General features: G+C 41.1%; 1 protein-coding gene across 1 annotated transcript in view; it reads right to left on the minus strand.

Moving 5' to 3' along the window:
• LOC126393454 (5-hydroxytryptamine receptor 2A-like) overlaps window positions 1-13,190 on the minus strand; it is a 76,196-nt gene that overhangs the window by 21,546 nt on the left and 41,460 nt on the right. The window contains exon 2 of the mRNA XM_050049642.1: window positions 7,483-7,683. Coding sequence (XP_049905599.1) covers window positions 7,483-7,683 — 201 coding nt within the window. The remainder of the gene's footprint in view (window positions 1-7,482; window positions 7,684-13,190) is intronic.

A 13,190-nucleotide genomic window follows, 5' to 3' on the forward strand; every position in this document is an offset into this window, starting at 1 on the left:
TTATAACGGAAACGTGGGCACAGTTATCTATACAAAATACACAGACTAACTAACTAACTAACTGATTGACTAACGTAAACAACTGAAAATTGAAAAAAAAAATAGCTTGCACCGTTAGCTCCGGTAAGGGAAAGCATGAGGGAAAGCGGCTGACCGGAAGTCACGCACAAAAAAACAGAAGTTGATCATTATTTACTTCCGTGTTTGAAAATAAGGTGGATAAAAGACGACTGCTCATTCTTTGACTAAATTCTTTGTCAAAATACGTTAAAAAAAACGTGTTTAAAAGGGAATTATTCAAAATTTTCCCGGGGGAGACCCCCAGGTAAAAAACACTTTACCACTTCAGGGCTAAAGCTCTGGATGGCATTTCAGCCGTCCCATTTTGGAGTCAGAAGTGACCTTATTTTACGAGAGATTGGTGCTATGGAGGAGTGAGAGGCCGCCCTAAAATATGCATAACTTTGGGCCTTAATAAAATGTAAATGGATGAGTTATAAAAAAAAAAAAAAATCACCCCTGTACAGAAAGGGAGAAATTAGCTGCAGAGACCAAAACTGTTTTCTGCACCAGGCTGTAAACATGTTTATTTCTGCTGTAAAGTTGGACATTTTAACATGAGGGCGTCTGTGGGGATTGACTCAAAGCCCAGCACAACCCCAAATCTGACCTGAGAGTTGGAAGATGAGCAGGGAGATCTGGGCGCTGACAAGATGGAGGACAAAACCTGCACATCCCTTTAATTGGTGGACGGAAATGTACTTAGTGTTAAGAAAGTTATTTTGTTTTTTCCTAAACCAATTAGTTCACTTCAGTGTTTGCTCCTAAAGATGCACCAACAGGAGGACCGATACATTTACAGTGCAGTACGTGTAAATTTAAAAATGCAAATGGAAACGAAACCTATTTGATACACCAACAAGTTCTGAACCCAAGATGTCAGATACCACCATTTTGTCAGTGGACTTTCACGTCTAAATATGATGCGCTAGGTCTCATCCTGCATCTGTTATATGCATTTATATATATATTTGTATTTTCAGTGTGGACCTGACAGGAATTATTCAACCTTCTCATTATGATGTTTCTGTTTTACTTTGTTTACATCTGCACGGAGGAGCCAAACTTATCTCCAGATCTCTGATAAAGTCCATAACTGCATTATTCATCTGGAGGAGCATGTAAATGACGAGCGAATCCCAGCTATCGTGTTTGGATCTGGACCAGGAAGGAAGCTAAATTAGCGCTCTGCAGCTCCGGCAGGGCTCGGTCATTAGCAGCCACAGTGCGGAATGACAGAGCTAATGAAGTGGAGGCAACAGGAAGCAAACACAGACCTCGGGGCTGCTGAGGAGCTCGGAGGCATCAGGCGAGGCTGACAACTCACTCCACATGAATTAGTGCCGTTTGTTTTTGGTCAATAAAGTTTGGAGAAAACACAACGAGCGGAGGGAGGGATATTTAGTTTAATGAAAAGAGGAGTTTTTTATCTGGTTCTTTTCTGCATAAGCTCTCCTTTTTCTCCACCTGCCCCTGTTTGACTGCGAACAATATAAAGAGCTGCTTTTGAACTTATTCACACAATAATTCTTTTGAACTTGTATAATTGGACTTATTGTCACAGCCCTGTCATATCGACAGACCTGAGTAGATTCATTATAATCCTGCTGCTCCACTGAGTATTAATGTCAATTGTTACAATATTCATTTATTGTAATCTGACTTTTTTCCTCTCGCGGCTCTTTCTTCACCCTCAGCTATCAGAGGAGGGAGGGTATCTCACTTTCTCTCACTCTTTTATTGTTGTGTTAGAAATCAGGAACCATTTCAGCTGTGGGCCTGTTGAGACGTGCAGGTATCAGGCAACACAAACGACAAGTGTCTTTCACCTTGATGAACTGATTGTTCTTTAAATTAGGTTCCACCAGTTACAAGAGCTTTTATGTTTAAAGCTACAGCAGATTGTAATAAATTACCTATAATCTACTGCTCTTGTTATCAATAAAGCTGTTTATATGTTATGCTTTTGCATTATGTTTATTTCTGATTGTATGTGGTGATCCACTCTCTACTGTGTATCTTTATTGGACAGTTTGGCTACTTCGCTGATGATGGTCAAAGACTGTAACGTTTGCTGCTGTTTTTACTCATTTTTTTGCACTTTTTTTTTGGGCACTGATGTTTTATATAAGTAGACTATTTTTACATTAATCACAGCCTGTGTTCCTTTTGTAGCTTTACAGTTACATTGGTGTGCAGGTTGGTATCTGGTATTTTTTATTAACTAATGTTCAAGGTTTGTCTTTTTCTTGATGTTTTGTTTTTGTTTGTTTTTGTGATTTTTTTTCTTTTGTTTTTTTTGTCTGCTCTCTGTTCGTACGTTGCCACATCTATAATTGTATTTCTGTTATCTATTCTTTCATTAATTTATTCTCTCATTCTGCCCTCGAAAACAAGATGGCACATCTCAAAAGTGGTTTTGTCGCAGTAAATAAATTTAAACACAAGCTCAATCCTCACGACTCAGGCTGTATTTCTGCAGAGATGTATGTGAACATATTTTAATACCTACATCATGTGGACAATGGTGTCAACGTCCAACATGTCAAACAAGATTGTGCTTTACACTGACAACACCACCTCATATTAGCCTCTGCAGTAACACACTTTCATGCACGACCAAAATGAACTTTGACGTGGCATTTAGGTGCTTTACATTTCTGTTTTATATTGCTAAGTTTGGCATTAATCAGAACAAACTGGGGGTTTGTCCATTGCAATGCTCTCTCCTAAATGACAGAGAAGGCCAGTTTCCAAAATGACATATTACCTTTCTCCCATTTGCATTTTGCAGCATCCTTGACATCACATCACAGTTCTGTTTCAAAACTACCTGGATAGGGTTAGGAAAAACATCATGGTTTCGCAATAAACAATAAATAAGTACTTTTGTCACTAACATGATGTCACGTATGTCACATACGTCACTAGCAATGCATGCTACATATATTAGCATACTGGGCTATGTTGCTATTTAAAGCAGTCAACACTGACTTTAGTCTCCTGGGTGTAAAAAGCCCAAATGCTCTTTCAGTATTTGTACAGCTTTATGCGATTGTTGCTTTTTATGCTACGCCACGCCACGTCACTTCTTCCTCTGGTCCTGTAATAATTACTACGACCGCTAGAGGGCGCTGCCTTATAATAAACATGAGTTATGAGCTGCTTTCACAGGCGACCTCTGGTCAGTTGTTAGTGAGAGCGATTTTATCAAGCGCACAACAATTGAATAGAAGCAGTCATTGGCGACAAAAATCTCAAGTCTCATTAAATATTTATGAAAAACTGAGAAGTCCAAGTTAAAATTAGGGATAAAATACAGCATATTAAATAAAGCAATATAAATTAGACAGTATTGTAAATGAATAAACTGAATGTAAACAGTAATGTAGTAAATTAATATGCATAATGAGTATAAAATCTATAAATACAGAGGTGTAAACAGTAAATATATTAATGTGTGAAATTTTCTTTTAAGTAAATCTGGTTTAGTTGAGCACTTTGTTTAAACGAGAGCACACGTCATCTTAGTTTAACTGTGTGTGTGTGTGTGTGTGTGTGTGTGTGTGTGTGTGTGTGATGACTTCAATAGGGAATTTTTCAAACATCTTTATAAGAAAAAAAAGTTTTAAAGATGCAGCACACTTGAGACTTTGTTCAGTTGGGAAAGTTTCTGTGAGATGTCCAAGAAAAAGACGGTCCACATCCTCAAAGTCTTTTCTCTCGTAAACGTGAAACATGAAACAAAATCATTTCAAGACAATATAAATCCTATGGTTATGAATCGTGTCCGTCAGTCACAGACTCTCCTGTCGCTGCTGAAATTTTCTGTCTTTTTGAGTTCCTCATCATCTGTGACAGCACAAACTCTGAGCTGTTTGAAAGGTGACTCGATCCCTGATGGTCCGGGCAGGTGAGTGACTGCGCGCAGCTTTCTTTTTTCTGATAAAACAACAAGTCAGTCATCATCTTTAAAATCTCTCTCAGTTTTAAACCACTTTGACGAAGCAGAAATCTCACGTTTGTGTTTATTAAACTACTTTTTTCACTATTACAGGAGAAAAGACTTTCAGCATAGAGACTGATTGTTTTGATAAATACGTCTGGTTATCTTCTCCTCCGCCTCCCGCAGCTTTTCTAAGAGACCCTCCTCTGGGACTGTCTCCCACACAGTGGATAAGACGGTCTATATTAGAAGTGGGACGATTTGGTCCCTGGTCAGTGTCTGCAGTAAAGATGTCAGGAGACGCTGTGGACTCGTTTCACTCGTCATAAATTTATTTCCTTTGAGCATTCACAGTCCTACAGGTTAAACTGATTACGACTCCCTTAAGAAACCGTTCATCCTTGGATGCCGTTCTGACCAACCTCAGTAGGAAACTGGTTAACAGTGGAGGGTCGTTAGTTTATAAAGCTCAGCTGGACCCTCGGGCTCACACACCACCTGCCTCTAATGTTATCAGCCCATTAAATGGACATTATCAGTTGTCATCAGGAGCATACATTTATCGTTAATGTGCTTTTTGACCATAAAGGACTCTTTGATATCTCAGCATCTGCACAGCAGATCATAGATACATTAATGAAAAGGATAACAACATGACCTGAGCGTCATTCATAAAGAAGACGAGGCTTCGAGAAGCATCTGAATGGGAGACGTTTATAAATAGAGCGCTGACTGCTACCAGAAACCAGAGAAGAAGAACAAAGTAACGGCGTTAATGTGTTGTTGGTGCAGAGAGGCTTTACTTCCACCATTACAGCACCATTCAGCAGAACACATCATGCTGATGCTTTTGTTCTGCTTGAGATGTTATATTAAAGGTCATTAAGACCGTCATGAGTTCTCTCTTTATTTCTTCTGTTGGAGTGTGGAGTTAAATGGACTTTAGGTACATTCACCTTTTTACGGTTTGTGCTGACAGATGATTTGTTATGTGCAGGAAAGTGATGTGACACTTTATTCTGTGACAGCAGTCAATCATTTCCAGGAGCTCTGTTCTGAGCTTCAGAAAATCAGTTAGACCGTTGGGCTTTGTTATTGTAGTTTCAGTTTTTGGATTTTGTTTGGTTAAGTTAAGTTCAGTTGAGGTAGTTAGGGATTGGCCAAGCAACCTCTCCATCTCTTATTTCTGTCGGTCTACATCTCCAGCCCCTTTTGTTTCCTACTTTGACTTTGTAAGTATTGTTTTTGTTTGCCTTTTCTCCTGCAAACTGCATCTGGCGTCAAATTCAAATGTTCTAGTCTCTAGTTGAGCCTTTGCCTGTTTAGAGATGCCTTAATAGTAATATGTTCATGTAAGTTAACATTAGCCAGCTAACAATGGAGAACGTCAAACAAAATATGTCACCTAACGTTACCTGAAGCTCTGTGTCCTTTCTTGGGATATTCTCGTCTTTCTAGCAGCTGCGAACGTAACTTTAGTGTTGCTGGAAGACTTATCAAACAGAGTAGAACAATGTTGATGCCATCTACTGTGGATGATGTCACCTTCCTCCAAGATAACCCAAAATAAACCACGATGGATGAATGGTTTAAATATTTCCATTAACAGCTGTTAGTCAGGAAGAGGTTCTGAAGATAAAGACTTAAAGGGATAGTGCACCCATGTGTTTTTGCACGTTTGAATCTGGGGCGCCGTCAGCCTCCATTAGGTGGAGTTGTGTTGCTACCCACTCTCCCCTTGGATCTCCGCAAGCGTTGTGAAGACTCTAAAACTTCACCTGAGCCTCCCTCGGCATATGGGTGAGTAGATAATGGCTGAATTTTCATTTTTTGGGTGCACTATCCCTTTAACGTATGTCAATAGCAAGACTCAAAATTGAAAGGTGAAATGACATTGCCTTTTGACAGTTATTTATAAAGTGCCATGAGTGTATCATGGTAAATAGGCAAGCTGTAACCATGGTAACAACAACAGAGTGACAGGTACAAACTCAGGATTTGCTTTAATGGCATTTAGACAATATTAACCAACAAAACATCCTAAAGAGGACACTTTAAATTGAGTTCCGTGGCTTCTGAACAAGATTGTTTCCCTGACCGCTCGGGCCGGTTCAATAATCCAATCGCACAAAAGTGACATCATATTTCTCAAGGTGACATTACTCCATATATCACTCTCCATCCTGTAGATCTGACATGTGCGTCACTCTCCTGAACAAAGCTCCGCTCGCCTTTTATCTTGTGAAATCAGGGTAAGTCAGTTATGTGGGCTGTAAATCATTAACAGCACTGACGTCGAGCTGTGATGTTCCTGCCATCCATTCAGTAGATACAATCTCAGGGCTGGGCACTCTGCCACCTGGATAAAAATGAACCGTTCCACCATTTCTCTTCTTAATTAGCTTAGTGTGAAAGCATGTCGGCTAACAACCAGAAAAACAAATCAATCAGGACAGGAAGGTGGAAAAGTTTTGGGATAATTCAACTTCAATCAAACAATAACTGATGGTTTGTTTTTGCAGTTTGCTAACTGCAATGTTATCAGAGCTGAAACTGAAATACATTTTCATAGCGATCTTCATTTTCCTCCTTGCTTTCAGCTGGCGAGCTAATGTGCACTCTGCTCGTCCCTCCCACCACCTCCACCGTGTGCAGCCCCATCATTACATTTCCTGCTCATCTAGCTCCATTGACCTGAGCAGCTGGATACCAGCCAGGCAGCCAGAAGCCAATTATCAGGACCTGATTGTTCCCTCACCTCCATAAAAATTATATGGAGTCATAAACGTCACTTTTGTCTTGAACAGTGGAAAATTGCATCTTATGAGCAGCCGGCTGCCCTTCTTTTCTCATGGTTAGAGGCTCTGCTCTCTCTCCGCTCTTTATTCCCTCACAGTTTTTAGCCCTGGCCTCTCAACTGAAAGAATTCAGCCAATCAGTTTATATACTCAAAGGACTTAAATTCATAATATTCCATTCAACCAACCCACTCTGAGCAGCTATTGTCCCTCTGCAAAGAAGGGAGTGTCACAGTGAGCAAGGACGCACACATCAGAGAAGAACTGTTTCATCCTTGACCACAAAATACAAACACCATTATTATTACAGCCTTGGATCGGGGAATTTATAATGTGTGTGATCAGAGATGTGTCGTACAATACTGCTGCTGCTCCACTTCAACCTTCAAATCAAAGCAAAACCCCAAACTCCCTCTCGGCTCACCGTTTCCTCACGAAACAAAACTGGACTTGTGTAGTTCTTCGTGTTCATCCTCCTCCCAAACAAACATGTAGATATACAGGCAGAATTTTAAAGGGACACTGTGCAGGTTCTTCCTAAAAAACAATGTATAGACTCATACAGCATCGTCACATATAACCCACTTATTTTCTGTGTTTATGTGCCAAACAAGTCTTTGGTTTCAACCTGTTTTTGTTTCAAACAGTTGGTGTGTTTTCCTGTGTGTGTGTTCTTACCCACTGAGATGGTCCACACCGCCATGATCTTGATGCGGGCCTTAGTGTGGGAGTTGAAGCGGCTGTGGTGGATCGGGTTTCGTATGCCGATGTATCGATCCAGAGAGATGGCGCAGAGGTGCATGATGGACGCCGTGGAGAACAGGACGTCCAGGTAGATCCAGATGGGACAGAGGTCAGAGGGCAGCGGCCACCCGTAATCTGCAGGAGGAGGAAGGAAGAGAAAGGACGTTTAATAATGTCAGTATCCAAATCAGTTGAGTTAATCAGCAGCTTTATTTTATTTCCCACAAAACCTTTCAACCGTCTTTTTAAGAAACGTTTCTTTTAATCAAAAGTTAATGTTGTAGTGAACACATGAATCTTTTCATTAGAGGTAGGAAGCACTACCTCTAGAGCTACCTGACAAATAGGAGGAAGACTGTTTTCTTTAATGGCAGTTTGTCGAAGATGAGGTGTTACATGTGGTGTACCTCAAGGCAGCTGTTTGGGGCCCCTATTGTCTTCGTAAATCATGTGGATGATTCTACTACCAGTTACAAAAAGTGATTGACTGAGTTACAAACAACAAACTGGTACTTAACGTTGGTGAAACAAAGTCTGTGGTATTAGGATCGAGTTATCAGTTAAAAGCCGACCCTGCACTGACATTAAATTTAAACAATTTACTCACTGAACATGTTAATAACATAAAACTGTTGGGTATACCCTTAGATAATACGTTATCATGGTCTAAACAAATAGATAGTGAGAAACATGGGAAGGGGTGCTAATGGGGATCCCAGTACAGAAACAAAAATACAGTACTTGACTAAATGTACTTCAGCACATTCCAACTCTGGAAAAGTCAGTGTGAAGACAAAATGGACCAGAACTAAAAGCCCACCAGGGATAAATAAAGTTTTTTTCAAATTGAATTGAATTGTGTTTTTTACAGCTGTTTTCTTTCATGTGAACAGTCACTAACAACACGCTGAAGCCAAATTTGTTTTTATGTCTGACTGTATTTGTTTTATTGTAACTGCTGCCTGTCATAAAAAGCATTAGCGCGGCCTCAGTGATGCTTTTCATGGACTCGCCACCCGTCTGTAGCCTCTGTAAAGCTAATTACACAGTGACCACACAGCGATAAATGGAGTGAGTCATACAGATGGAACATGGCCGAAGGCTTTGAAACCTGAGCGCACGCTCCACATACATCCACACAGTCGGAGCTGCAGGTGCACGGGCTGGAACTACACATGTTACCTTCACACACACACCCACACACACCATCACATCTCCCTCATGGCCGCCTACAGCAGCCGTCTCTAAATATAGTCTGTAAATCGGCCCTGAAACCATTCAGCTGCAGATAGAAACGATTTTATACAATGTTTGGAATATTAACGTAAATGGAGGCAGATTGTATATGTCAAGGTGAGGCGGACTTATTTGTAGAGGCCATTTAACACGAGGCACTTCAGAGGCGTAGAGCATTATAAATCCGAGGAGGATAAGATCATAAGAAACAGATAAAGGAAAGAAATTGCATTCCTTTACTAAAAAAAAAATACTTCAACACATCTAAAAGTGTACAGCCACACTGTCAGCCCCATAAGGACGTAATACTCACTACACTGCAGGAAGAATATTAAAAATAGAGAGACAGCTACTCAGCTCTTCTCAGGTCTTAATCACCAGAGTAGATCAAAAAGGTTTATCCTCTATATGGTGTCTTCTTAAGAAGTCCATTGAGTAGGATTTGGGAAATAAATGGAATATAATATAATAAGTATATTTTCTTTAGTGTATAATCACCTGAAAATAAGAATTATTGTGGTTTCAATACCTTAGAATGAGTCGTTTCTATCTACATAGGGAGCAGGTCCTTGTCCACAGACACCGCCATATTGCACTGCCATGTTCCTACAGTAGCTCAGAATGGACAAACCAAACACTGGCTCTAGATAGGGACATTCACGTTTTCATGTTTTCACTTTGGCCACTGTGGATAGCAGCCCCTCCAGGACGAGCATGGTCGGAAATAAAACATTGATTTGTAACATGAAACTGGTTTATTCAGTGTTTTTACTGGTTTAAATCAGCTGGTCTGTTTGTCTTGGAGAGGAAGAGACCTTTGTGGATAATTCAGCTCCTGGTAAAAACCTCCTGAACAATAAACACTGAAGGAATTCTAACCAGGAGAAGTTTCAGCTGGTTGCAGTCTTCAATCCTCACCACTAGATGTCACTAAATCCCCCTAAATCTGACACACTGTTCCTTTAAGACCAAGTCTAATGCTGTCTTTACACCGAACAACATTTCAAGTCTTTGTTGATTCAGTCAAGTCATCAAATTTGTCTGACTCAAGTCTGACCTGAGTCCAAGTCATGTGACTTGAGTCCACACATCTGTCTCATGCAAATGCTGATCTTCAATGACATGAACATCAACAACCAGTAGCTGCGCTCTCTGCAGCACCACACAGGAAGCAGCAAACTGGGGAGACAGTAAACACGGCGGGGACCCCTGGGAGGCGCCAGAATGTGGACAAGCCTCGCCTCTTGTTCTGTGGTAAAAGAGGAGAAACTAATGGACCTGTGAAGTGAACAAGAGCCTGTGTTTAATTCTGATCCATCAAGCAGTGTTTATTTTAGTGAGAAATCTTAATGTTTGAAACGTTCATCTCTCATTCCAACAGTCTCCTCCCAGTAAAATAATCCAGCTCACTTTATCTTTATAGATTATATTGATGCTGAATTGACAAGAATACTGTCGACATATGTCACCTTTTATCTCGTCTTAAATGGAATCTAGTTGTAGTCTTGCCAATACTGACCCTGCAAGATCCCCAGTCTTTGACAAAATCCTCTACTGTGAGACTACAACCTCACATTGTCTTTAGATGTGAGAGGCTGTCAGACTTTAGAAGACTTTGAAAAGACTCGTCATGAGTTGTACTCTATTTGTCATTTCCCCTTCTTTAGATTTCTGGGCAGCTGATGGTGTCAGTTGTAAAGTCAGAGGATCACTGAAGTCATTAGGAGTCTCTGCTCCACTGGAGTAAACAGGTGACAAGGACAGATTGCAAAATAAAGTCAAAGTGGCCGTTAAACTGCCCGGTCTATTTCACATTTCTGAAAGACCTGAGATATTTTACAGTGTCCTTGTCGTCCTCTGTATGGAGGGTTTAAGATGTAGACTACAGAAGGCCAGATCTCACAGGATGAACAATTCTTTTATCTGTTAAACTCTAGCTAATGATCAGTTTCACATATAACAGGTTGGGTTGAATGGCAGAGGGTATACCTACTCAAGTTTTTGTTTTTTGTTTTTTGTCATTTCATGTCTTATGTATTTTATCCTGACCAAGACCAAGACAAATTTTAAAGACAGATGGTCCTCTGACAGTTGTCTCTATCCATGCTAGCAAAAAAAGTCCCCCTATAACCCTTCCAACCAATGGTATCATCACACAACTGTTTACTCTCCCCTGACCCCCACTGCTACGGGTGCACGTCCAATTAAGCAGATACTCACTGATTTACGTATATCTGTATACGTATATGTACTTGGAATGGGTGGGATTTAAACAGGAAGTGGGTGGGACCTCACCAGAAGTTATTTTAAGGCTGAAATTAATACAGGTTGATCAGAAATGGCTATATTCATTATTTGTTAGAAAAACACAACAATCACAGGGTTGAACTTCAGATCTCTTACGAGAGTAAAAACTTTGAACACAGCTTCCCAAATGAGGATTTTACTATATGTATGGTTACTGACACATTTTACTTGTAAGACACTCAGAAAAAGTGCATTATCCATAAAGAGGACCTCTTTTATATCAGGTTATAAACATCTGGCCAGACTGCTCTCTATCTAGCCTGGAAATCCAGACCCAAATCTAGAAAGATTTAGAGTCTGGTTATGAGTAATGCAAATGGCCCAACTCGAGGGGCGGCACCAAGCATGCATTTGAAAATATCACTGCACGCAATTGGATAACACTACGACCAATCAGAACAATACACGGGGTGACGTATACGCTTAGCTACCAGCGGAGCTAACTGGTAGATTAGACTCTTGCCGTATCCGGTCGGCAAAACAGCAAAAACGTCCTTCTTGCAAAGGAAAGACTCGAGCGCCGTCTTCTGTTCCTCTTTTAGAGAAAAAGCCAAGTCTAACTCGTTCATTGTAGCGGCCAAAGCCATTTCAAACAACTGGTGTTCATCCGTAGCCATCTTGCAATGTTTACTGACTGATTCCGGACTTCGTTGTCGCAGCGCTGTCGTCATCTGTTTAGCTCGCCTCTGGCCCGCCTATATCAGATACACCGATGCACACCGATACACAATCTAGTTTCTGTCATTTATACAGGGCCAGGTCACTGTGGCAGCAGGTGAAGCAAGACTTTCAGACGTCCCTTTCCCCAGAAACATTTTCCCAACCCAATCACAAAAACAAATTTGGCATTCTGCAAACCACAGGTACGTTATACTTGTACCTTACTATGTAGCAGATACAGAACAGTGTGGTTAATGTGTGGTTAGGTTAAGGCACAAAAACCACTCAATTGGAAAAAGATAATGTTTTGGCTTAAAATACCCAGTTCTGGGGGCTCAACTCTGGCAGGGTTTGCAGCAATGTCTCAATAAAGAACAACCATTTTTTGTGCCACTTTGCTGGCAGGAAAATCAGCAATGAGTTGCAGAAACACACCCACATTTGGCACCCAAAAAGCCGCTGGAAATACAGCAATGACTCGTTAAGAAACAACTGGTTTTTGTTGTTTGTTGGTCTTCAGCAGTGTTCTGCAGCTTGGCAGGCGTCTGGCCTGGGTGTCACCAAGCATCATCCCAAGCCAACACTGACGTGCCAAAAACTGCAACGGCTAAAATGCCAACTCAAAGCTTCAAAACCGCAGTCCACAAACCAGAAGTGGACATCATGTTGGCTGTGTCCACCCTGATGACACTCAGCAGTGTGTCTTACTCCTGTGACAGGTGCCATCCTGCATCAAACTGTCTCGCCATCTATCATCCCCTCCACCTCCAGATGACAAAGTCAGCTCATCACAAACATTAATACATATGAAACATATAAATATATTTATAGTTTGCAGACACGTACAATGCCAAAATTTTCTTGTGGCGGCTGAGCTGGTTTGCCAACTTCTCCTGGGGGATCCAGAGGCGTTCCATGCCAGATGAACTATATCATCTCTCCATCATGTTCTGGGCCTCCTACCAGTTGGATTTGCCTGAAAAACCTGTAAAGGAAGGCGTCCAGGAGAATCCTGATCAGAAGCCTCAACTGGCTCCTCTTCTCCGAGCTCTTCATCTCAAGGAGAGTCCAACTGTCCCGTGGAGGAAACTCTGCGGGATAGTTGCACTTGGTCGCTTGGATCTAGGATCTCAAAGCTCATGGCTCTGAGAATAATAAACTAGCTTCTTAAAAAGAAACAATCAATCATGTCCACAGTGTTACTTTCTTTTTAAGTCTCCACAGTTGGCATTAACTCTAAACACTCTAAACAGAGTAAACACACAGACACTACAGTGAATCAGAAGGAATTCAAACTGCGAGCAGTCGAGTCGGGAGGCGTCATCACAAAAGTCAAAAATAGACTCAGAGCCGAGGGGATTAGAGGCAGACCATCAGGGTCAGGATGAAGCATTTCCTCCTCCTCCTCCTAATTCTGTCGTTCCCTCCATACGACAGGT

This window comes from Epinephelus moara, chromosome 7, assembly GCF_006386435.1.
Source record: "Epinephelus moara isolate mb chromosome 7, YSFRI_EMoa_1.0, whole genome shotgun sequence".
In the NCBI taxonomy this organism is placed as follows: Eukaryota; Metazoa; Chordata; class Actinopteri; order Perciformes; family Serranidae; genus Epinephelus; species Epinephelus moara.